The sequence below is a fragment of the Odocoileus virginianus genome, chromosome 27, assembly GCF_023699985.2.
Source record: "Odocoileus virginianus isolate 20LAN1187 ecotype Illinois chromosome 27, Ovbor_1.2, whole genome shotgun sequence".
Classification (NCBI taxonomy): domain Eukaryota; kingdom Metazoa; phylum Chordata; class Mammalia; order Artiodactyla; family Cervidae; genus Odocoileus; species Odocoileus virginianus.
The window spans coordinates 37256766-37281437 of NC_069700.1; the positions used below are offsets into that span (position 1 = coordinate 37256766).

At 38.7% G+C, this 24672-nt stretch overlaps 1 protein-coding gene across 1 annotated transcript in view; it reads left to right on the forward strand.

Moving 5' to 3' along the window:
• The window catches only part of TINAG (tubulointerstitial nephritis antigen), a 98361-nt gene that overhangs the window by 69155 nt on the left and 4534 nt on the right, over positions 1-24672 (forward strand). Inside the window, exon 10 of the mRNA XM_020910179.2 lies at positions 8426-8471. Coding sequence (XP_020765838.2) covers positions 8426-8471 — 46 coding nt within the window. The remainder of the gene's footprint in view (positions 1-8425; positions 8472-24672) is intronic.

Genomic DNA, 24672 nt, shown 5'->3' on the forward strand with positions numbered 1-24672 from the left:
TTTATCTGTCTGGATCTGTATTCATTAATGTGGAACTGGTCTGCCCAGAAAACATGAGTTTGAACTCCTCTGTTCAGTCTATTGGATAAATGCTGGGACCCCAGAAGTGAAATTATCTGAAGCATTGCAACATTTTGATCTAGATATTTGGATCACAGTGTAATATACTTACCATCAATATAATATTTTTTTCTTCTTGTCACTCCAAATTCTTAGCTGGATTTAAAGAACTTGATTTCTGAGTAAATATATCTTGACTTTGTAGGTTAGAAAACAATTGTTCTCATCACAGAATTCCTTACGTTGTATGTGTGTGTGTGCTCAGTCATTCACTTCTATCCAACTGTTTGCGACCCCATGAATTGTAGCCCACCAGCCTCCACCAGGCTCCTCTGTCCATGGGATTTTCCTGGCAAACATCCTGGAGGGGGTTTCAATTTCCTCTTCCAGGTGCTCACTCTGCAGAAAGTCACTTTCACAATTATTTAAAATCATCAGCTTTCCTTCTTTCTTTCAGTGTTTTACTTGTCAGAACCCCTGAAAAACCATGAATTTAAAAGTTAATAAGCAGAACCACTATCAGTAGAGAGAAGTTCCAAGAAGAACAAGCAGTTCTGTAATTACACAGTCTTAGTGATGATCAGTCAACCTGGTTGTCAGGAACACACCTTTGTATCATGTGATGTGTATGCCAAGATTTGCCATATTTGATGTACCTTCCTGCTCATTCACCCTTGAAATCCTGCAGTTAGTCTCAAGTCCTTCTCCCTTACAGTTGGTATATATTAGCCAGTAAATTCCATCCCTTTTATTTCCAACATAGCTCTCAAACCTATACCCTCCTCTTCATTCCCAGTACCTGCTCAAAAAAGTGTCTATTGAGGGTTGCCTATGTGAGAGTCACTTTTTCAGGAGTTGGAGACACAGTTGTTAAAAGAATCAGCATTTGCCTGAGAGGGCTTCCATTCTTACTGGGCATTTCATTATGTCTTGCTCTAATGACAGCATTCATCTTAAGCTGTCAGTCACCTCCCTCTGGAACCTATTCTCATGCTAACACGGAAGTTGTCCCTGGGTCATGTGACATCCCGAATTTGGATGACTCTTTATCAGCAGATTTATGGCATTTGTAAATGCCAAGCTTGCAACCTGGAGTGCTCTTTCTGGGCTGAGCCACTCCCACTGCGGTTCTCCAGTCCCCTGGACTACGTGTTCCTGCAAGAACAGGCTGCAGGAGAGCTTTCACCGCTCTCTTGTGACTTTGCCCTCATGCTTACAACTCTACCCTCCATTTCCACCTGACGGATTTCTGTTCCACTGTGTGAAGGGAGTTGTCTTTGCCCTCACAGTTAATGTCTTCATCTGTAACCTATGGAAAAGTTGTGAAACACTCCTTCAAAAAAGTAGCTATTATAGAGTTCAATTTATTCTTATACTTTTTTGACTTACAATATCACATTAGTTTTGGATATACAGCATAGTGATTCAATATTTTTATACATTAATAAATGATCACCACAATAACTCTCACTATTATCTGTCACCATACAAAATTATGACAATATTATTGACTATATTCCCTAGGTTTTACATGTCCATGACTTATTTATTTTATTGTTTACTGTTTTTTATTTTTGAACCAATTCAATATAATTAAGATTTATACAATTTCACACAACAGTAGGATACAAATTCTATTCAAGTTCCCTTAGATTGTAAACTAGAAGACACTGGAACATGTCTTCCAGGGACATGAACAAGATACAAAAATTCATTTGTTTTTCATTTCCCAACATCACTCCAATTAGATAATCAGCATCTTGAAGGGAGAAGATACATTTTCTTTGTATGAAAGAGTAGTTTGCTGAATAAAGGCAGAAATAAATGGATGAAGTACACAAGAGATTCTGTGCTTTCATATTAAAAAAATACTTATAGGAATATCAGTATTACTTTAAAAAAATTGCATATTCAGTTTTCTCTTATTTACCATGTTGAATATGACCAACATTGGATAAATGGGTCTGAATGGCAAAATCAAGTGAAACCAAAGGAGAGAAAAAAATCATTTAAAATCTTATATTGATACAAAGTACTTATTTAGTTCCAATGATTTTACTATCTAGACAGAACGTAAAACAGCATTTTAAGAAGTCTAGTATCATTTAGTACAGTTGTCTGAAAAGAATAACATCCTTTTCAAAAGGAATAACCTTAGCAATACAAAATCTTACATCATTCTTTAATGCTTATTTTGCAGAATTTATTATCTCTCTAAGAAAGACAATATTATGCAAAAGAGTAGTGTTTCCAAAACTACCTGAAAGTGAGCATATAAGATAAATCCAGTCTGCAGAGTGTAAGTTATGCATATACATATATCCACTCTTCTTTAAAGGTTCTTTTCCCATATAGGTCATTGCAAAATATTGCGTAGAGTTACCTGTGCTATGTAATAGGTCCTTATTAGTTATATATTATTTATAACAGTGGGCTTCCCAGGTGGCGCTAGTGGCAAAGAACTCACCTGCCAATGCAGGAGACATAAGACACATGGGTTTGATACCCTGGAGAAAGGCATGGGAATCCACTCCATTATTCTTTCTGAGAGAATCCCATGGACAAATGGAGCCTGGCAGGCTACAGTCCATAGGGTCGCAAAGAGTCAGACACGACTGAAGACTTAGCACGCATGCACACATATATAGTAGTATATATATGTCAATCCTGATCTCCCAATTCATCCCTCCCTAAGAAACAATCTCAGGGATTTCCCTGGTGGTCCAGTGGTTAATTTAGGTGATCCCCTCCCGCTGCAGGGGCACGGGCTTGATGCCTGATTGAGGAACTGGGATCCCACATGCCATGTGGGGTAGCCCCCAAATTGGAATAATTTATATAAAACATCTTTATTTTAAAAAGGAAAGAATCTCAACAAAGGATAGTTAAGGTACTGGTTCATTTTAACAAATGGTTGTGAATACTTCTCAAACTGAAGAGGTACAAGGGAGGCAAAGAAGAGTGTAAACAAGTTTTGAGCAAATATGAACATAAAGAAAATCCTCATGTCCTCAAAGATATTTGTTGTCTGATGAGTAGATATTTGTAAAAATATATACACATTCCTAAAATTTTCAACCTGTTGGTACAATGGCAAGCAAAATCCAGTACCACAATTCAAGAAAGTATAAATGTATGTGTGTGTATGTGTGTGTGTGTATGGATTCACTATATACTATTCATATATATATATATATATGTACATTCACTATGATATTAGTAACCTAGGGTCTGATTCTTCCCAGTCATGCAGAGCCTGGGATATTTAGAAAATAACCCACTCGTCTACCTTTCTATAACACTTCTTTGTGACTTGGATTACCATCTTAGGAAGTGTCTACAGAAGACAGAGGAAAGAAAAGATAGCTGAAGGTTACAGTGCAAACATTAGAGTCTCTGATGGATGAAACTTGCTTGTCATTTGACGCAGAGGCTGTAACTCAGGGAAACTGAACAATAGCTTCTGTGCGGAGGTGTGATATGTTCATTCTGACTGAATTTTGCATAAACGCCAGCATCCTTTGTTTATAATTTTTTCACAAGCATCCAAACCCCTGAAACTATCGGCTTTATCCTACTTATTTTCCTTTTCCTCTCTCACTTTTATTGAAGGATTTGATGAACTTTCCTGTCTTCCTTGAGAATGCTCATAATAATTTGAACACTGACTTTCTCCCTGGGTTAAAAATGATTGGTGCTTGAAATAATGCATCTTAAAATGATAATAAACAGCAGTACTACTTGAAAAGAAATTTAAGGCAAGTCCAAAGAGTTAATAGATTTATAAGAATGATTGCTATTATATCATTAAATATTATTTAGATAGTCATAACAAAATATTGAGAGTCCCTTGTTGCAGTCCTCTCTGCAAGGAGATCCAACCAGTCCATCCTAAAGGAGATCAGTCCTGGGTGTTCATTGGAAGGACTGATGCTGAAGCTGAAACTCCAATACTTTGGCCACCTGATGGGAAGAGTTGACTCATTGGAAAAGACCCTGATGCTGGGAGGGATTGGGGGCAGGAGGAGAAGGGGACGACAGAGGATGAAATGGCTGGATGGTATCACCGACTCGATGGACATGAGTTTGAGTAAACTCAGGGAGTTGGTGATGGACAGGGAGGCCTGGCATGCTGCAATTCATGGGATCGCAAAGAGTTGGACATGACTGAGCTACTGAACTGAACTGAACTGAACAAAATATTAGGAACATATGAAAAATATCACATTTGAACAAAAGTAAAGGTGTTAGTTTTTACTTCTTAGATATCTCCAGAATAGTTTATTTGCTTTTTTTTCAGTGATACTAGAATAAGAAAAATTATACAGCTACATTTCTTCTCCTTTGTGATGAAATGCTATTTCTTAGAATTATAGTTGACCCTAGAACAACGCTGGGGTTAGCACCAGCCCCACACGTTTGGATCCTGAATGTAACTCTACAGTCTGCTCTCAGCACCCACACTTCAGCATCCATGGATTCAACCAACTTCAGACCCTGTGGTACTGTAATATGTGTTTAGTGAAAACAAATTCCATAAAAGTGGACCTATGCAATTCAAGCCCATATTATTCAAAGGTCCACTGTAGTTAGTCTTTGATCTGTTGGTAATGGGATTATTGTGTAGTCAATCATTTTGGTATATCTTAACTCCATAATGCAATTGTGGATCTTCATGCCCCAAAACAGTCTCAATATTTCTGAGAGTGCTAAGAATATCTAAAATGGACTTAATAATACATGCAATACTTACTTCATGGTGTATTTTGCCATGATGTCTTTTCAGTTCCTTCTGGTATACTACTTTGTCTTCCCATGCACCATCCTCAATGCAGTGGAACCTAGGAAGTTAGAAATCTCTTACAAATTGGGAAAGAAACCTATGAATTTCTATCATTACCCTCTATTTGAGTATTACTAAAAGTGTTTTATGGCATACAGAGCTTTTAGTGAAATAGCTTTTTCAGATTTTAATAAAAAGTCTCACCTGTTTCTGCTCCAACTCCAAACTGAGCTGAGTTTAGCATGGAGCTTAGTTTGGACGAATGAGTGACAGGGAATGAACTGTACTCTCAATGCCTCCTCCTCATTGTTGACAAATGTTTAACTATGGAATTGAGCTTGTTGTGTCTAGATATCTCTTTCTCTAATAGAAGTTCTTTCCTATGAGGCTCTTCAGTGCCTCAAGCATAATGTACCTCAAATTCTCACCATGTCTGATGGATCGCAGATTTGGGGGTCCTCTCATGCCTATATGGTTTTGAAGTCAAGTGGCTTCTTAGATTCTTCTGATGTTGTCGTGTATATTGTATTTGGTATAAATAGCTGAAGTAATCAGTGGACAGACTGTCTGAAGGAATGTTTTCTTGAGTGGTCCTGAATTTGCCCTTTCTGAAATTGTCATGATAGCCATCACGAACAGAAAATGAGCAACTCAACATTTCAGATATGATCTACAGGTAGAAGCATATAATATCCTTTGAATATTTGGGGTCAAATCTTTTCTTTTTCTTTTTTTTTTTTTGCTTTGTTGTTTTATTTTAATTGTTTTTTTTTCATTTATTTTTATTAGTTGGAGGCTAATTACTTTACAATATTGTAGTGATTTTGCCATACATTGACATGAATCCGCCATGGGTTTACATGTGTTACCCATCCTGAACCCACCTCCCTCCCCATCCCATCCCTCTGGGTCATCCCAGTGCACCAGCCCTGAGCACCCTGTCTCATGCATCGAACCTGGATTGGGGATTTGTTTCATGTATGATAATATACATGTTTCAATGCCATCCTCCCAAATCATCCCACCCTCACCCTCTCCCATTTGACTGATAAATTTTTCAATGTCAGTAGCTTATTTAGAAAAGTTACAAGAATGTAGATGTAATTATAAAGCTGAAAAATGATTTTGAAAACTGAATCAGTTTGAAAAGTGAAAGTGTTAGTCGCTCAGTTGTGTCCAACTCTTTTGCAACCCCATGGCCTATAGTCTGCCAAGTTTCTCTGTCCATGGAATTCTCCAGGCAAGAATACTGGAGTGGGTTGCCATTTGCTTTTCCTGGAGTTCTTCCTGACCCAAGGATTGAAGTCAGGTCTCCTGCATTGCAGGCAGATTCTTTACCATCTCAGCCACCAGGGAAGAAGGAGGAGATAACCTCTTAGTCACAGGATAAAATGATCCAAATGCATTATTACTTATTATCATGAATGCCCCCAAGATCCTTGCAATAAACTTGCCATCTTTAAACAATACTTCTATGGTACTGCAGCATCATTCTATTTATACTCTATTAAAAACAGCTTTCTGGGAAATGGATGTATTGATATTATTTGAACAACAAATTCATATCTTTTCCAGAATGCTTTTTATACAATGGGAAACCACTCTGATGTTGAGATTTTGGATGTTAGGGATTAATTGATGTGAATAGGATTGTTTTCCCATAATCCACCAAAGCTCATGAAAGTGGTGGTCAATATGCTTTCTGCACGTGAGACTGGTGCCATTCACGGCACATGGCGGTTGGGGACTGAATGTTCATAAGAGAAGCAATATAACATATTGAGAAGAACATGGGATTTGGAGCTGTGGCTCAACATCCCCACTCTGGGATCTTGGACAAACCTTGATATTTCATTAGTAAATAGAACATGTTCGTAACATCTATGTCCTTGGCTTTAATCAAGAGAAAAAGAAGAGGTGTTTTAAGTCCTGATTTTTTTTTTAAAGAATCGTTATCTGTTACACTGAGAATGAACCAGTGCTGAGAATCATCCTCATCATTTGGTCTTTAAGTCATGCTTGACTCTTTGCAACCCCATGGACTGTAACATGCCAGGCTCCTCTGTCCTTCACTGTCTCCCACAGTCTGCTCAAATTCATGTTCATCAAGAGCGGGCTTCCTTCATAACAGTTGGTAAACAATCTGCCTGCGATCCAGGAGACCCCAGTTTGATTCCTGGGTTGGGAAGATCCACTGGAGAAGGGATAGGCTACCTCTCTGGTATTCTTAGGCTTCCCTTGTGGTTCAGCTGGTGAAGAATCTGCCTGCAATGTGGGAACCCTGGGTTCAATCCCTGGGTTGGGAAGATCCCCGAGAGAAGGGAAAGGCTACCCACTCCAGTATTCTGGTCTGGAGACCAGACCAGACCATGGACTATACAGTCCATGGGTAGCAAAGAGTCAGACACGACTGAGCAACTTTCACTTTCCACTGAGTCAGTGATGTTATCTAACCATCTCATACTCTGTCATCCCCTTCTCCTCCCGCCCTCAATCTTTCCCAGCATCAGGGTCTTTTCAAATCAGTCAGCTTTTTGCATCAGGTGGCCAAAATATTGGAGCTTCAGCTTCAGCATCAGTCCCTCCAATGAATATTCAGGACTGAGCTCCTTTAGGAAGGACTGGTTGATCTCCTTGCAGTCCAAGGGATTCTCAAGAGTCTTCTCCAACACCACAATTCAAAAGCATCAATTCTTCAGTTCTCAGCTTTCTTTACAGTCCAACTGTCACATCTGTACATGACTACTGGAAAAACTATAGCTTTATCAGCAAAGTGATGTCTTTGTTTTTAATACACTGTCTAGGTTTGTCATAGCTTTCCTTCCAAGGAGCAAGCATCTTTTAATTTCATGGCTGCAGTCACCATCCACAGTGATTTTGGAGCCCCCAAAATAAAATCTGTCACTGCTTCCACTTTTCCCCCTCCTATTTGCCATGAAGTGATGGGACTGGATGCCATGATCTTAGTTTTTTTAGTGCTGGGTTTTAAGTCACCTTTTTCCCTTTCCTCCTTCATCCTCATGAATAGGCTCTTTAGTTCTTTTCCACCTCCTGCCACTTTCTCCTCTTCACTTACTGAGAATATAGGATTTTATTTCCATATGTGCATGTATATAGAGAAATTCCACCTTAGTAATATAGCCATTTTATAAAAAATATATGCATATGAATATTTTTGCAAAAACACACTTATAGCAATTATCTGTATTTACATCATGGTTTTATCAGTATTCTTGGAGAGTTTTAGGAGAGTTTCAGAGGATGAGATATAAAGAAAGGAGATTTCTTTAAGTATTTTAAACCCTTTCATTCCAGCTGCCCTAAGGCTTATTTCCTTTGATCAGCAAGTTTGATTTCAAGCCATTTGGACTAGATAAGTGTACTCTTGAAAAGTCAATGATGTTTTGGTTAAAAAGAAACAGTACATCCACCTTTATGTAGACAATGATGATAGTTCCATAATGAAACGTGATGGGACAAAGGGAAATAGAAAAGATACAATTCTGACAATAATTTGTGTTTTATCAAGATGCAACTCAAGCATTTTTTAACCATGCCAATAATTTTTATTATTGTTTCTAGATGGGGCACACTAAGAGGGGCACAGGGGCAGAAAGAAAAATTTTGGGTAAGTAACACTTTCCAGTTGAATTCCTACTGTGAAGTGAGTATTTTAGAATCATCTGTGTCTCGACTCCCTGTTTTGTATTCTTTAGTCATATCCTAAATCACTATACTGTTGATTGTAATATTGGTATTTTCTCCAGGACAAAATCCATTGTAATCATTTATGTTATCCTAATAGTTTTCAACTCTTCTTATTTCAAATTGTAACTGCGAATCAGTATTTTTTTTCAAAATGAAATCAACAGAAAAACTTGTCTGTTATCATCTACATAAACTTAAAAAATTGATCCGTGTTCTCTCATATAGGTCAGTCAGCTTTGTATTCTTACATTATTTTTGTTATGGGTGATGCTTTTGTAATGTTAGTATTGAATATATATAGAGAGAGTTTATTTTTGTTTTCACCAACTTATAACACACATTTCTTTACTGATGAAAAACAATAATTAGGCTAACATTATAGAAAGCTATATGTAAGAAATAGTGAAGAAGATTGGAATTATTACCTGGCTGATTACAATAAACTTTGAAGAATTGTCCTAGGTCCTTATATCATATACCCTTTGTGTGTGTGTGTGTGTGTGTGTGTGTGTGTGTGTGTGTGTGCCAAGTCGCTTCAGTAGTGTCTGAATCTTTGTGACCCTATGGACTATGGCCTGCCAGGCTCCTTGGTCCTTGGGATTCTCCAGGCAAGAATAGTGGACTGGGTTCCCATGCCCTCCTCCAAGGGCTCTTTCTGGCCCAGGGATGGACTCTGTGCCTCCTGCACTTCCTTCACTGTGGGTGTATTTACTGCTGAGCCACTAGGGAAACCCCATATACCCTCTATTCTGTCAGAGATAAAGTTTACGTAATGCTATTTATCATCAGATCAGTTCAGTCACTCAGGCGTGTCCCACTCCTTGCAACCCCGTGGAATACAGCATGCCAGGCTTTCCTGTCCATCACCAACTCCCTGAGTTTACCCAAACTCTTGTCTGTTGAGTTGGTGGGCCATCTCATCCTCTGTCGTCCCCTTCTCCTCCTGCCTTCAATCTTTCCCAGCATCAGGGTCTTTTCCAATGAGTCAGTTCTTCACATCTGGTGGCCAAAGTAATGGAGTTTCAGCTTCATCATCAGTCCTTCCAATGAACACCCAGGACTGATTTCCTTTAGGATGGACTAGTTGGATCTCCTTGCAGTCCAAGGGACTCTCAAGAGTCTTTTCCAACACTACAGTTCAAAAGCATCAGTTTTTCAGCACTCAGCTTTCTTTACAGTCCAGCTCTCACATCCATACATGACTACTGTCTATATGTCTATTTATCATAGAACTGTAATTTGAATGTATGCATTAGAAGGTATATTATAACTTACAAAATGCTAAATATTAGGGTTTGTGCTCATTCGAGTGACTCTTGTTAATTAGATTTTTCCAAAACGCAGTTACAGAAAATCAATCACACAGGTGTGTGGTCACCACCTGTATTTGTCTTGTTGATATATAGAGGTCTTATGCCTTTGAGTATGGGCTTCCCAGGTGGCTCAGTGGTAAAGAATCTGTCTGCAAAGCAGGAGACACGGATTGGATCCCTGGGTTGGGAAGATCCCCTTGCAGAGGGCATAGCAACCCACTCTAGTGTTCTTGGCTGAAGAATCCCATGGACAGAGGTGCCTGGCAGGCTACAGTCCATAGGGTCGCAAAGAGTCACACATGATTTAGCAACTTAGCAGGCACACACATGTACCCTTGAGTAGAATGATGCTTTTTTGTATTTAAACAGCTTTCTCAAATATCATTTTCCTTATTAAAATACAGCTTGAGGTAGTCAATAATAACATTCGTGTTCAATAGTTAATCTTTATAATATTTGAAAGAGAATATATTATTTGAGTCTCCTGGAATATTTCTGAATGCTGGAATAGTATGAGTAGGGAACAGCATGTCTACATTGCTGCCAAAACTGGGGACGGAAAAGCCTGAAGAGAGCCTGAAACAGGCACATGGTAGGTATAGCCCTTGAAATATTTGTAACCAGGTACACACACACACACACACACACACACACATAACTAAATTTAACCAAACTTTTCTGTGGCCCTGACCCTGCTCAGTTCTTGACTAAATTGAGGGATTTCATCCCTCACCATATCTCTCCCAGAGAAGAAAAGGTTGACCTGCTTTAGGAAATAATCTCAGTGTCAATATCTATGCAGTTAGCACTCCATTTCTGCCAGTTCTGCATCCACAAATTCAACCAACATATTTAAGAAATTCTACAAATTCCAAAAAAGCAAAACTTGAATTTGCTGTACACTGACAACTATTTATATAATATTTATATTGTATTTTCAACTTTTTACATAGCATTTACATTGCATTAGGTATTATAAGTAACCTAGAGATGGTTTAAAGTGTATGAGAGGAGGTGTGCAGGTTATACACAAATATTATGTCATTTTATATAAAAAAGTTTGTAAAAAAGACTTGTGACAGTTGTGAGTTAAGTTTTATTTGAGGCAAAATAAGGACTATAGCCCAGGAGATAGCCTCTCAGATAGCTCTGAGAAACTGCTTGGAAGAGATGTGGAAGAGGCCTATATATATATGGTTTGGGTGAAGGGAGAGTACATGCAATCAAATACATGTTTTTGTAGAAGGTTTCTGCTAGTTTTATGGAGGTTACTGCTAGTCACAAGGAACAGATATCTACATTAAAGATTTTAGTGCTTTTCTAGATATGAGAAGATGCCAGAATTTGAGCTCATAAAGTCTCCTGAAAATATTTAATAATCCAAAGGCCTGTTCTGCCAGTTTTCCAGAATGCAGGGTGCCTTGTTCCTGATCTCATCCCTGAACTTTTTTGAGGTGTGTTGAGGCTCAGAGGCTGCAGTGGCTGGTGACTTAGTCCTTTTGGAGGCAGATGTGCTGGGCTTAGTCGCTCAGTCACGCCCGACTCTTTGTGACCCCATGGACTGAGCCCACCAGGCTCCTCTCTCTGTGCAGTTCTCCAGGCAAGAAGACTGGAGTGGGTCGCTGTGCTGGAAAGTGTCCATTTTTAGTTGTCAGACTTGAGCAACTATGGATTTTGATGCAGAAGGAGAGGGGTCCCCTGGAACTAATCCCCTACAGACATCAAGGGACAACTGCAATTATTATGACCAAGTATATAGGAAAAAACATTCTGAGACATGTGAAGAAGAAAATGCGACAATAACCAAGGGAAAGGGCTGTTAATAGAAGCAATAGATGTAATAACCATTGTAAAAAAAATATTTAAAAATATGAATGAAAAGATGGAGAATTTCATTGAATGGTTTCAATATACAAAAAAAAGTTATTGTAGGTATGAATGCAATGCCTGAAATTAACTCAATGTATGGGTTAAATAGCATACAGAATTAGATATCTTAAATAAATGCAATAAAATATATCCAAGTTGCATAACACAAAGGAAAATATAATGGAAAATCCAAAACACTAGTAAGAGATGGGTGGGACACATCAGACTTTTGTTTGTTGGTTTCTATTGGAGTATAGTTGCTTTACAATGTTGGATTAGTTTCTTTGTACAATGGAGTAAATCAGCTGTGTGTCCACATGTCCCCACCCTCTTAGGCCTCCTCCTCACCTCCCCGTCCCACCCCTCTGGGTCATCACAGAGCACAGGCCTGAGCTCCCTGTGCTGTATAGCAGCTCCTCACCATTTTACACATGGTAGTGTACGTGTGGAAATCCCAGTCTCCCAGCTTATCCCACCCCATGTCCTTGCCCCGCCTTGTGTCCACCTGTCTGCTCTCTGCATCTGCGTCTCTGTACTCACCCTGCATATAGCTTCCTCTGTACCAGTTTCCTAGATTCCACATATATGTATAAATATATGATATTTGTTTTTCTCCTTCTGACTTAATTCACTGTATGTATGACTGTATTTCTCAGAAGGATGAGAGAGAGGATGAGGCAGTATCACAATCCAAAGAACTGATGGTCACAAGTTTTCCAAAACTGAGAGACATCCACCTAAGTTCAGGAAGCTCAATAAAGTCCAAGTAAGCAAAACTAGAATTTTATTAATATATCTGTTGACAACTTTCTTCAAAGAAGACAAATAGGAAACACTTTCATTCAAACAAAAGCTAAAATAACACAGCATAAAAAAGATAAAGCAAAAGTCATAGAAAAAAGAGAAAAACAAATCTACAATTTGGTTGCATATTCCAACACATCCCACTTATAACTTCATATAGAAAATAGCTAAAATATAAGTAAAGATACAGAAGGTTAAAAAAAAAAAACAACTATTAGCTAGCTTTATGTGCTTAAAACTCATACAACACTAGAAACAAATATTAATGGACACTTTTTTGTGCATATGGAATATTTGCCAAAGTTGACCATATGCTGGTTATAGGGAAAGTTCAACAAATTGAAAGGATTTAAATTTTACAGAGTGTGCTATGGAAAAACTTGTGTTAGTTAGCTAAAGCACTACTGAATTTAATAGGAAATGAATGTATTTGAAAAATGAAAGGTTAAAATCTATACATATATTAAAACAGGAAAAGTTGAAAATAGCAATTTAATAATCTAGATAAAGAACTCAAACCTCAAAAACAAACAAACAAACAAAAAATAGAAGGAAGGCAATAAAAAGGAAAAGGGCAAAAATCAGTGAAAAAGTGGACATACAACAGAGAATATCAAGAGAGCAAAGATTTGTTTCTTTGATAAGATTAAATTCTTAGGAAAGCTTGTAAAGAAACTAAGAGAGAGAGAAAAAAATTACCGTAGAAATAAAAAAGGAAATCTCAAAATCTATCAGTTCAATAGATATTGTTGCTGTTGTTCAGTCATTAACTCAAGTCTAACTCTTTGCAACCCCATTGACTGCAGCATGCCAGGCCTCCCTGTTCCTCATTATCTCCCAGAGTTTGCCCAAGTTCATGTCCACTGGGTCAGTGATGCTATCCAACCATCTCATCTTCTGCTGCCCGCCTCTCCTTTTGTCTTCAATCTTTTCCAGAATCAGGGTCTTATCGCTTCACTGGTAAATTCTTCCAGACATTTAAAGAACAAATAAAATCAATTTTACATCAGTGTACCTTAGGAAAATAGAGAATAAACAGTTCCTGACTCATTTTGTAAATCAGCATAACACCAATGCCAAAACTTGACAGAGACAACTCAAGAAAGCAAAACTATAGGTCAGTATCTCTCATGAACACAAAATTCTAAATGAAACATTGCAGTTGTAAGATGTAAAAAGGGCAAATATTATAATCAAATGAGGTTTATGACAGGAGTGTGAAGTTGGTTTTAAATGTAAAATCAATGAATACAGTTCATCACATTGCCAGACTAAAGATGGAAAAAAATGATTATCTTAACTGGTATGTGTGTATGTTAGTCACTCAGTCTTGTCCAACTCTTTGCAACCCTATGGACCGTAGCCCGCCAGGTTCCTCTGCCCATGGAGTTTTCCCCCAAGCAAGAATACTGGAGTGGGTTGCCATTTCCTTCTCCAGGGATTCTTCTCAATTTAGGGACTGCCTGCATTGCAGGCAGATTCTTTACTGTTTGGGCCACCAGGGAAGCCTCATTTTAATTGGTGTTAAAATGTAATAGTAACACTTTTTGCCACCTGCCCCCTCATAGATACTCTTATACATCCTCTCCAAACATGGTAGGTGCAAGATCATTAGAGCAACAGTTTCTGATTTCTAGACTCTTTCAAAGGGCTCACATGATTAGCTTAGGCAGAATAATCTCCCTTTTAATTAACTCATGGCCAATTGATTGGGGATTTGATCACATCTTCGAAACTTATTCAACTTTGTGAGACAACATGATCTAATCACGGGTGTGATATCCCATTATATCCTCAGGTCCTTTCCATAATCAAGTGAGAGGATTATGTGGGCAACCACACCAAGGAGCAGGAATGTGGGGGTCATTATAGAATCCTGCTGGAAAAAAAAAAACAAAACAGAATTCTGCGACCTCAGACATCATTTATGACCTAAAAATCTCAGCAAATTAAGAAAAGAACCTACCTTCCTTAACCTTATAAAGTCTACTCTCAAAAACCCAGTAGTTAACATCATAATTAAGGGTCAAATGCTGAACATTTTCCCCTCATCAATGAAAAGTAAAACATTTATTGTCATCTTTGTTAAAATTTTATTGAAGTTTCCATCTAGCATAGTAAAATAAACAAACAAACCAAAAATAAAGGCAGAGTGTGAAAAGATATACAACTGAAGATATTTGCAGATGCCATGGCTCTGTGTATAGAAAATTTAAAAATGCATATAGAAATAAACTGTTACAAACAGCATATTTAGCAAGCTTTCTTGATATTCATTTCAGTTCAGTAGCTCAGTTGTGTCTGACTCTTTGTGAGCCCATTGACCGCAGCACGCCAGGCCTCCCTGTCCATCACCAACTCCCAGAGTTTACTCAAACTCATGTCCGTTGAGTCGGTGATGCCATCCAACCATCTCATCCTCTGTCGTCCTCTTCTCATCCTGCCTTCAATCTTTCCCAGCATCAGGGTCTTTTCAAATGAGTAAGCTCTTTGCATCAGGTGGCCAAAGTATTGGAGTTGCAGCTTCAACATCAGTTGGATTAGGTCAATATAAAATACAAATTATGTTTCTCTATAGTAGCCAGTAGCAATGGGAAATTAAAAATAAACATGACCTAAAAAATGACATAACTATTTAAAAACTGAGGGAATATTTCAATGAAAAATGTGCAAGACTTTTAGTGTTGGGAGAAATGAAAGAAGACGTAGCTAAAAGGAGAATTAGACCATATTAATGACCCCAAACCTCTGGATTAGCATTCCCAAATTGATTTATTAATTTACTAACATTCTAATATAAGAATTAGAGATTTACTTATTTATGCTTTTGGAAGAAAGAGGATTATATTGAAAAAAATGATTCTAAACTTTAAATGATAATGTAAAAAACCTACAGTACCAAGATAGCCACAGTAAAGAAGAACAAAGCTGGAGGATGTACACTACCATGTTTTAAGAATTTATATATATCTACAGCAATTAAGACATTTTATTACCAGCATATTGAATATAGAAGCACATTAAAGAAATCATTCATAATTGATCATGATTTATATCTTGTATGCAAGGATATTTTAACATACACAAACCAGTCAATATGAAATATCCATTAATAGAATGACATATATATTATCAGTGAGGTACATTTCTTCTACAGTTAATTTGTTTAGTTTATATCATGAACAAATACAGAATTTGTCAATTTGTCAAACATTTTTTCTGATCTATTAAGATTACTATATATATATATATATATATATATATACTGTATATATATATATATACTGTTGTTCAGTCGCTAAATCATGTCTGACTCTCTGCGACACCATGAACTCCAGCATGCCAGGCTTCCCTGTCCTTCCCTATCTCCCCAAATGTACTCAGACTCATCTCCATTGAGTAAGTGATGCCATCCAACCATCTCATCCTCTGTTGCTCGCTACTCCTCTGCTCAGACTATGTCCATCCAGTTGGTGATGCCACCTCATCCTATGTTGTCTCCTTCTCTTCCTGCCTTCAATCTTTCCCAAAATCAGGGTCTTTTCAAATAAGTCAGTTCTTCACATCAGGTGGCCAAAGTACTGGAGATTCAGCTTCAGCATTAGTCCTTCCAATGAATACCCAGGCCTAATTTCCTTTAGGATGGACTGGTTGGATCTCCTTGCAGTCCAAGGGAGAGTCTTCTCCAACACCACGGTTCAAAAGCATCAATTCTTCAGTGCTCAGCTGCCTTTATGGTCCAACTCTCATATCCATACATCACTACTGGAAAAACCAGAGCTTTGACTAGACAGATGTTTGTTGGCAAAGTGATGTGTCTGCTTTTTAATATCTTTCTAAGTTCAGTTCAGTCACTCAGTCATGTCCAACTCCTTGCGACCCCATGAACTGCAGCACGCCAGGCCTCTCTGTCCATCACCAACTCCTGGAATTCACCAAACCCATGTCCATCAAGTCAGTGATGCCATCCAACCATCTCATCCTCTGTTGTCCCCTTCTCCTCCTGCCCTCAATCTTTCCCATCATCAGGGTCTTTTCAAATGAGTCAGCTCTTTGCATCAGGTGGCCAAAGTACCAGAGTTTCAGCTTCAACATCAATCCTTCCAATGAATACCCAGGACTGATCTCCTTTAGGATGCACTGGTTGGATCTCCTTGCAGTCCAAGGGACTCTCAGGAGTCTTCTCCACCACCACAGTTCAAAAGCATCAATTCTTCGGCGCTCAGCCTTCTTTGTAGTCCAACTCTCACATCCATACATGACTACTGGAAAAACCATAGCCCTGACTAGACTGACCTTTGTTGGCAAAGTAATGTCTCTGCTTTTTAATGTGCTGTCTAGGTTGGTCATAACTTTCCTTCCAAGGAGCAAGCGTCTTTTAATTTCATGGCTGCAGTCACCATCTGCAGTGATTTTGGAGCCCCCCAAAATAAGGTCAGCCACTGTGTCCACTGTTTCCACATCTATTGGCCATGAAGTGATGGAACTGGATGCCATGATCTTAGTTTTCTGAATGTTCAGCTTTAAGTCAACTTTTTCACTCTCTTCTTTCACTTTCATCACGAGGCTCTTTAGTTCTTCCTCACTTTCTACCATAAAGGGTGGTGTCATCCGCATATCTGAGGTTATTGATATTTCTTCCAGCAATCTTGATTTCAGCTTGTGCTTCCTCCAGCTCAGCGTTTCTCATGATGTACTCTGCATATAAGTTAAATAAGCATGGTGACAATATACAGCCTTGACGTACTCCTTTTCCTATTTGGAACCAGTCTGTTGTTCCATGTCCAGTTCTAACTGTTGCTTCCTGACCTGCATACAGGTTTCTCAAGAGGCAGGTCAGGTGGTCTGGTATTCCCATCTCTTTCAGGTTTTCCACAGTTTCTTGTGATCCACACAGTCAAAGTCTTTGGCATAGTCAGTAAAGCAGAAGTAGATATTTTTCTGAAACTCTCTTGCTTTTCAATGATCCAGTGGATGTTGGCAATTTGATTTCTGGTTCCTCTGGCTTTTCTAAAACCAGTTTGAACATCTGGAAGTTCACGCTTCATACATTGTTGAAGTCTGGCTTGGAGAATTGTAAGCATTACTTTACTAGTGTGTGAGATGAGTGCAATTGTGTGGTAGTTTGAGCATTCTTTGGGATTGCCTTTCTTAGGGATTAGAATGAAAACTGACCTTTTCCAGTCCTGTGGTCACTGCTGACTTTTCCAAATTTGCTGGCATATTGATTGCAGCACTTTCACAGCATCATTTTTCAGGATTTGAAATAGCTCAACTGGAATTCCATCACCTCCACTAGCTTTGTTCGTAGTGATGCTTCCTAAGGCCCACTTTACTTCACATTCCAGGATGTCTGGCTGTAGGTGAGTGATCACACCATTGTGATTATCTGGGTCTTGAAGATCTTTTTTGTACAAATCTGTGTATTCTTGCCACCTCTTCTTAATATCTTCTGCTTCTGTTAGGTCCATACCATTTCTGTCCTTTATTGAGCCCATCTTTGCATGAAATGTTCCCTTGGTATCTCTAATTTTCTTGAAGAGATCTCTAGTCTTTCCCATTCTATTTTTTTCCTCTATTTCTTTGCGTTGATCGCTGAGGAAGGCTTTCTTATCTCCCCTTGCTATTCTTTGGAACTCTGCATTCAAATGGGTGTATCTTTCCTTTTCTCATTTGCTTTTCACTTCCCTTATTTTAACATCTATTTGTAAGGCCTCCTCAGACAGCCATTTTCCTTTTTTGCATTTCTTTTTCTTGGGGATGGTCTTGATTCCTGTCTCCTGTACAATGTCACCAACCCCCATCCATAGTTCATCAGGCACTCTGTCTATCAGATCTAGTCCCTTAAATTTATTTCTCACTTCCACTGTATAGTCATAAGGGATGTGTTTTAGGTCATACCTGAATGGTCTAGTGGTTTTCTCCACTTTTTTCAATTTCAGTCTGAATTTGGCAATAAGGAGTTCATGAGCTGAGCCACAGTCAGCTCCCAGTCTTGTTTTTGTTGACTGTATAGAGCTTCTCCATCTTTAGCTGCAAAGAATATAATCAATCTGATTTCAGTGTTGACCATCTAGTGATGTCCATGTGTAGAGTCTTCTCTTGTGTTGTTGGAAGAGGGTGTTTGCTATGACCAGTGCGTTCTCTTGGCAGAACTCTATTACCCTTTGCCCTGCTTCATTCTGTACTCCAAGACCAAATTCACCTGTTACTGCAGGTGTTTCTTGACTTCCTACCTTTGCATTCCAGTCCCCTATAATGAAAAGGACATATTTTTTGAGTGTTAGTTCTAGAAGGTCTTGTAGGTCTTCATAGAATCATTCAACTGCAGCTTCTTCAGCATTACTGCTTGGGGTATAGACTTGGATTACTGTGATATTGAATGGTCTGCCTTGGAAACGAACAGAGATATTGCTGTCGTTTTTGAGATTGCATCCAAGTACTGCATTTCAGACTCTTTTGTTGACTATGACAGGTATTCCTTTTCTTCTAAGGGATTCCTGCCCACAATAGTAGATATAATGGTTATCTGAGTTAAATTCACCCATTCCAGTTCATCTTAGTTCACTGATTCCTAGAATGTCGATGTTCAATTTTGTCATCTCCTGTTTGACCACTTCCAATTTGCCTTGATTCATGGACCTAATATTCCAGGTTCCTATGCAATGTTGCTCTTTACAGCGTTGAACCCTTCTTCCATCTCCAGTCCCATTCACAACTGGGTGTTGTTTTTGCTTTGGCTCCATCCCTTCATCCTTTCTGGAGTTATCTCTCCACTGATCTCCAGTAGCATATTGGGCACCTACTGACCTGGGGAGTTCATCTTTCAGTGTCCTATCTTTTTGCCTTTTCATACTGTTTGTGGGGTTCTCAAGGCAAGAATACTAAAGTGGTTTGACATTCCCTTCTCCTGTGGACCACATTCTGTCTAGGTTGGCCATAGTTTTTCTTTCAAGCAGCAAGCATTGTTTAATTTCATGACTGCAGTCACCATCTGCAGTGATTTTGGTGCCCAAGAAAATAAAGTCAGTCACTCTGTCCATTGTTTCCCCATCTATTTGTCATGAAGTGATGGGACCAGATGCCATGATCTTTATTTTTTGAATGTTCAGTTTTAGTCTAGCTTTTTCAGTCTCCTCTTTCACTTTCATGAAGAGACTCTTTAGTTCCTCTTCACTTTCTGCCGTAAGAATGGTGACATCTGCATATCTGAGGTTATTGATATTTATTCTGGAAATCATAATTCCAGCTTGTGCTTCATCCAGTACAGCATTTCACATGATGTACTCTGCATATATGTTAAATAAACAGGGTGACAATATACAGCCTTGATGTACTCCTTTTCCTATTTGGAACCACTTTTTTGTTTCATGCCTGGTTCTAACCATTACTTCTTGACCTTTATACATATTTCTCAGGAGGCAGGTAAGGTGTTCTGGTATTCCCATCTCTTTAAGAATTTTCTAGTTTGTTGTGATCTACACAGTCAAAGGCTTTGATGTAGTCAATAAAGCAGGAACAGATGTTTTTCTGGAACTCTCTTAGTTTGGAACTTCTGGTTCCTCTGCCTTTTCTAAGTCCAGCTTGAACATCTGAAAGCTCTCAGTTCACATACTGTTGAGGCCTGGCTTGGAGAATTTTGAACACTAGTTTGCTAACATGTGAGATGAGTGCAACTGTGCAGTAGTTTGAACATTCTTTGGCATTGCCTTTCTTTAGGATTGGAATGAAAACTGACCTTTTCCAGTCCTGTGGCCACTGCTGAGTTTCCAAATTTGCTGGTATATTTAATATAGCACTTTCACAGTATTATCTTTTAGGACTTGAAAATAGCTGGAATTCCATCACCTCCACTAGCTTTTTTCATAGTGATACTTCCTAAGGACCTCATGATTTCAGACTCCAGGATGTCTGGCTCTAGGTGAGTGATCACACCATGGTAGTTATCTGGGTCATGAAGATCTTTTTTGTATAGTTCTTCTGTGTATTCTTGCCATCTCTTCTTAATATCTTCTGCTTCTGTTAGGTCCATACCTTTTCTGTCTTTTATTGTGCCCATCTTTGCATGAAATATTCCCTTGGTATGTCTGATTTTCTTGAACCGATCTCTAGTCTTTCCCATTTATGGTTTTCCTATATTTCTTTGCATTGATCACTGAGAAAGGCTTTCTTATCTTTCCTTGCTATTCTTTGGGACTCTGCATTCAAATGGGTCTATCTTTCCTTTTCTTATTTGCCTTTTGCTTCTCTTTTCTTAGCTATTCGTAAGGCCTCCTCAGACAACCATTTAGCCTTTTTGTGGTCCTTTTTCTTGGGGATGCTCTTGATCATTGCCTCCTGTACAATGTCACAAACTTCCATCCATATTTTTTCAGACACTCTGTCTATCAGGGCTGCTAGCTAAGACCTGACAAAATGGTCCACTGGAGAAGGCAATGGCAAACCACTTCAGTATTCTTGCCTTGAGAACCCCATGAACAGCATGAAAAGGCAAAAAGATGTGACACTGAAAGATAAACCCCTAGGTCAGTAGGTGTCCAATATGCTACGGGGAGTCTTCACTTGTAAAGAATCTGCCTGCAGTGTTGGAGACCCAGGTTCAATCCCTGGGTTGGGAAGATCCCCTGGAGAAGGGAATGGCCACCCACCTCATTACCTTGCCTGGAGAATTCCAAGGACAGAGGAGCCTGATGAGCTACATTCCATGGGATTGCAAAGAGTTGGGACATGATTGAGCAGCTTAGGACACACACACACATGCTACAGGGGAAGAGTGGCAAAATAGCTCCAGAAAGAGTGAAGAGGTTGAGCCAAAGCAGAAATGGCATCCAACTGTGCTTGTATATGGTGGTGAAAGTAAAGCCCAATGCTGCAAAGAAAAATGTTACATAGAAACATGGAATGTTAGGTCCACGAGTCAAGATAAATTGGATGTGATCAAACAGGAAATTGCAAGAGTGAAGACTGACATTTTACAAATCAGTAAACTAAAATGGATGGGAATTGGTGAATTTAATTCAGATAACCATTATATCTACTACTGTGGGCAAGAAAACCTTAGAAGGAATGGAGTAGCCCTTATAGTCAACAGAAGAGTCCTTTTGAGTTACAATCTCAAAAGTGAAAGATTGATCTTGGTCCATTTCCAAGGCAAACTATTCGATATCACAGTAATCCAAGTCTATGCCCCAACCAATAATGCTGAAGAAGCTGAAGTTGAAGGATTCTGTGAAGCCCTACAAGACCTTCTAGAACTAACACTGAAAAACGATGTCCTTTTCATCATAGTGGACTGGGATGCAAAAGTAGGAAGTCAAGAGATACCTGTAGTAACAGGTAAGTTTGGTTTTGCAGTACAGAATGAAGCAGGGTAAACGCTAATATAATTTTGCCAAGAGAATGCATTAGTCATAGCAAACATTCTCTTCCAACAACACAAGGAGCAACTCTACACATGGACATCACCAGATGGTAGATACCAAAATCAGACTGACTATATTCTTTGTAGCCAAAGATGGAGAAACTCTATACAGTCAGCAAAAGCAAAACCTAGAGCTGACAGTGCCTCAGATCATCAGTTCCTTATTGCAAAATTCAGTCTCAAATTGATGAAAGTAGGGAAAACCACTAGGCCATTCAGATATGAGCTAAACCAAATCCCTTATGATTATACAATGGAGGTGATGAATAGATTCAAGGGACTAGATCTGGTAGAGTGCCTGAAGAGCTATGGATGGAGGTTTATAACATCGTACAGGAGGTGGGGAACAAAACCATCCCCAAGAAAAAGAAATGCAAGAAGGCAAAGTGTCTGAGGAGGCCTTACAAATAGCTGAGAAAAGAAGAGAAGAGAAAGACAAAGGAGAGATGGAAAGATATATCCAACTGAATGCAGAGTCCCAGAGGAAACCAAGGAGAAAGAAGAAAGCTTTCTTAAATGAAAAATGCAAAGAAATAGAGGAATACAATAGAATGGGAAAGACTAGTGATCTCTTTAAGAAAATTGGAGATTCCAAGGGAAATTTCATGCAAATATAGGCACAATAAAGGACAGAAATGGCAAGGACCTAACAGAAGCAGAAGAGATTAAGAAAAGGTGGCAAGAATACACAGAACTATACAAAAAAAGCCCTTAATAACCCAGATAATCACCATGATGTGGTCACTCACCTAGATCCAGACATCCTGGAGTGTGAAATCAAGAGGGCCTTAGGAAGCATCACTACAAACAAAGCTAGTGGAGGTGGTGGAAGTCCAGCTAAGCTATTTCAAATCCTAAAAGATGATGCTGTGAAAGTGCTGCACTAATTATGCCAGCAAATCTGGAAAAGTCAGCAGTGGCCACAGGACTGGAAAAGGTCAGTATTCATTCCAATCCCAAAGAAAGGCAATGCCAAAGAAGGTTCAAATTACCTTACAATTGCACTCATTTCACGTGCCAGCATGATTATGCTCAAAATCCTTCAAGCTCGACTTCAGCAGTACGTGAACCAAGAAATTTCAGATGTTCAAGCTGGATTTAGAAAAGGCAGAGAACCAGGTTATCAAATTGCCAGCATACACTGGTTGATAGAAAAGCAAACATTTTCCAAAAAACATCTACTTCTGATTTACTGACCTTGCTGAAGCCTTTGATTGTGTGGATCACAACAAACTGGAATATTCTTAATGAGTAGGGAATACCAGACCACATTACCTGTCTCCTGAGAATCCTGTATGCAGAACAAGAAGTGACAGTTGGAACTGGACATGGAGCAGTGGAATGCTTCCAAATTTGGAAAGGAGTTCATTAAGACTTTATATTGTCCGTATACACTATATATATACATATACTGATAATATATATCTAAATCTTCTGTATATAATATATAGCATAATTAATATGTATACTGATAACATTATACTTAATAAATATATGTGACATATATATTTACTGATACCATTATACACACACACACACACACACATACACACACACACACATACATATATATGTACTTAATGGTTTCAGGTTGAAATCTTTTCCTCTAAGTTGAGAAACAAGAAAATGGTGCTCATTCTCACCACACCTACTCAACATAGGCCTAAATATCTGTTGTTTAAGTCTGTGTCTCCTTTTCTGCCCTGCATGTAGGGTGGTCGTTACCATTTTTCGCAATTCCATATATATGCATTAATATACAGTATTTGTCTTTCTCTTTGTGACTTACTTCAATCTATGTAATAGGCTCCAGGCTCATCCACCTCATTAGAACTGACTAAAATGTGTTCCTTTTTATACTTGAGTAATATTTCACTATGTATATGAGGGCTTCCTTGATAGCTCAGTTGGTAAAGAATCCGCCTGCAATGCAGGAGACCCTGGTTCGACTCCTGGGTTGGGAAGATCCGCTGGAGAAGGGATAAGCCATCCACTCCAGTATTCTTGTGGCTCAGTATATGTACCACAGCTTCCTTATCCATTCATCTGATGATGGGCATCTAGGTTGCTGCCACATCCTACCTATTGTAAATTGTACTGCAGTGAACACTGGGACACAAGTGTCTCTTTCAGTTCTGGTTTCCTTGGTGTGTATGCCCAGTAGTGGGATTATCGGGTTATGTGGCTTTTCTATTTCCAGGTTTTAAGGAATCTCCACACTGTTCTGCATAGTGACTGTACCAGTTTGCATTCCCAACAGTGTGAGAGGGTCTCCTTTTCTCCACATCCTTTCCAGCATTTAGTTTGTAGACTTTTTGATGATGGCTGTCTGACTAGTGTGAGGTGATACCTCATTGTGGTTTTGATTTTCATTTCTTTATTAATGAGTGATATTGAGCATCTTTTCATGTGTTTATTAGCATCTGCATGTCTTCTTTGGAGAAATATCTGTTTAGGTCTTTTGCCCACTTTTCTATTAGGTTGTTCATCAGTTGTTTTATTTGCTATTATTTTCTCCCATTCTGAAAGCCGTCTTTTCACTTTGTTTATAGTTTCCTTCATTGTCCAAAAGCTTTTAAGTTGAATTAGGTCCCATTTGTTTATTTTTGTTTTTACTTCCATTTCTGGAAGTGTTTCATAGAGGATTTTGTTGGGATTTATGTCAGAGAGTGTTCTGCCTATGTTTTCCTCTAAAAGCTATGCTTTTTCTGGTC